Here is a 2,514-nt window from a genome sequence, read left to right on the forward strand (position 1 = left end):
ACAAGCCACATTTTATTTTTAAATAGTTTGTTTTGTAGGACCCTCCTCTGTCACTGCAAATATTCTGCAAATGTACTACATAAACAACACAAGCATCATGTATGAGGATAGGGTTTATATCTGCTTGGGTAAATACAGAAAAGAGAACAACCAGAGTGAGTGAGACAAATGTAAATTCAAGTTTTCAGGAAAATTGGGAAAGCAGAGATAAAAACGGTCATGAGGATGGAGACCTTGGAGAGTTTTTAGAAGTTTGGTGAGGGTATTGAATTCCCACTGTGGAAGCCAAGAGATGTTTAAATCAACTTTGCTTTGATTTTAAAAGACAGAGTTCTCAGCTGAAATCTGAATTAATGAATAGCAAAGTCTAGAAAAAAGACTAACAAACACAGAAAAAAACTTCATTGAGCAAAGAATGGAATCACCAGATGGTATAAAATAAATACTTAAGAAAAAATTCAAATACAGAATATAAAAGTTGAAATATTATGATAGTTCTTGTGTTTGTTTTTATATTGACATGACTTTTATCGATGCAACATATTATCCCTTCGGAATGCTTAAATTTATGGCCATTGAGAAAACAGAACAAACTCAAAAAGTTGCATGTATTTAGCAACATTTTGAGTAAAAATCACATAAGCTAATTTTTATAGGCTGCTGTTAAAGGAGGTTGGGTGTGGGTAGCAATGTCTTTATGGTGGATTTCAAGAAAAATGGGTATCTCATGCAGACCTTTCCTCTTCTGTTTTAATTTTTCTTCTTATTTTTAAAAATAGAAATCAACTATGAGAAACCGTACAGCAGTAGCAAATTTTATTCTTCTTGGACTGACAGATGATCCACAATTACAGGTGATTATTTTTTCTTCTCCTTTTTTTCACCTACATGTTGAGCATCACTGGGAATCTAACCATCATCACTCTCACCCTACTGGATTTGCATCTCAAGACACCCATGTATTTCTTCCTCCGAAATTTCTCATTTTTAGAAGTCTCATTCACAACTGTCTGCATTCCCAAATTTCTTGTTAGTATGGCAACAGGTGATAAGACCATTTCTTACAACAATTGTGCAGCACAGCTGTTTTTCACTATTCTCCTGGGGGCAACTGAATTTTTTCTTCTGGCTGCCATGTCATATGACCGCTATGTGGCCATCTGCAAACCCCTGCATTACACCACCATCATGAGCAGCAGAGTTTGCAGCTTGCTGGTCTTTTCTTCATGGATGGCTGGCTTCCTAATAATTTTTCCGCCACTCCTGATGGGTCTCCAGCTTGATTTCTGTGCAGCCAACACTGTAGATCATTTCTTCTGTGATGTTTCTCCTATACTGCAGCTCTCTTGCACAGACACTGACATAATAGAATTAATGATGCTTCTCTCAGCCATTTTGACGCTCACGGTTACACTGGTATTAGTGATTCTCTCCTACACAAATATTATCAGGACTATTCTGAAAATACCTTCTTCTCAACAGAGAAGAAAAGCATTTTCTACATGTTCTTCCCACATGGTGGTCGTGTCCATTTCTTATGGCAGCTGCATCTTCATGTATGTGAAACCCTCAGCAAAAGAAAGAGTGTCATTAAATAAAGGGATAGCTCTGCTCAGCACTTCTGTTGCCCCCATGTTGAATCCCTTTATTTATACACTGAGAAACAAACAAGTAAAAGATGTTTTTAAGCACATAGTCAAAAAGATTGAACTTTTCTCAATGAAATGAATCACTTTAATGATATTATTAAGGTTATTTGTAAAATAAAACAAGAAGAATGGAGTATGTACAAAGTATTTCAATGTTTGTATTCAATAATATTACCTCTTTTTTGACATAATTTTCATTATGGCCTTTCTAATCTCCAAAGCCTAACCTTCACTGCCATTTCTCCCTCATGCTGAGAGCACATAGAAAAGATATTTCTTGGTTTTGGTCAAAATCATTTGCCTGTTATTTAGTGCCTCTTTGATTTCCTTTCAAAATTCTCTCAGAGGAAGACAAAGTGAGACTTCAGTTTTTCCGTGCTCTTTTCCACTCTTCTGGAATTCAGGGACCCCATTTGTCATATATTCTACATAGAGTTCAGTAGACTACCTAGGTTTGATCACTTAACGAGTGTATTATTGGTGGATACAAAAGTGAAATCTGCTTTCTTACTTAGTGTTTAGTAGAATCTCAAAGCAAATCAATTTAATGGCATTTCTTTAATTGCACAGTTTAATAGCTTCAATTTTTTTAACCAGGCTTAGAGATATAGTATATTCTCAGAAATAAATGAAAGAAACTTCAGAGAGGTTAAAGCATTACTGCTATTGCAGCTATCATATAGAAATTACAGCTAGCATTTATTGATTGCTTACAATGTGCCAGATTTTATTAAATTTATTAGTTCTATCTTCAAAACTCTATAAGACAGGTATAGAGTCTTTAATCCATATGCTCCACTTATGGATTAAAAATGTAAGTCATAAGGATTAAAGAATTTGTTGATGACAACAAAAATAAAAACCC

General features: G+C 34.9%; 1 protein-coding gene across 1 annotated transcript; it reads left to right on the forward strand.

Annotated features, from left to right (window-relative positions):
• The first annotated feature begins 788 nt into the window (after nucleotides 1–788).
• On the forward strand, nucleotides 789–1,728 carry LOC129010229 (olfactory receptor 6C74-like). Its single transcript, XM_054444218.1, is given in 2 exon segments — nucleotides 789–863; nucleotides 865–1,728. Coding segments are annotated over 2 exon segments (939 nt in total).
• The last annotated feature ends 786 nt before the right edge of the window (nucleotides 1,729–2,514 follow it).

Source organism: Pongo pygmaeus, chromosome 10 (assembly GCF_028885625.2).
Source record: "Pongo pygmaeus isolate AG05252 chromosome 10, NHGRI_mPonPyg2-v2.0_pri, whole genome shotgun sequence".
NCBI classification, from domain to species: Eukaryota; Metazoa; Chordata; class Mammalia; order Primates; family Hominidae; genus Pongo; species Pongo pygmaeus.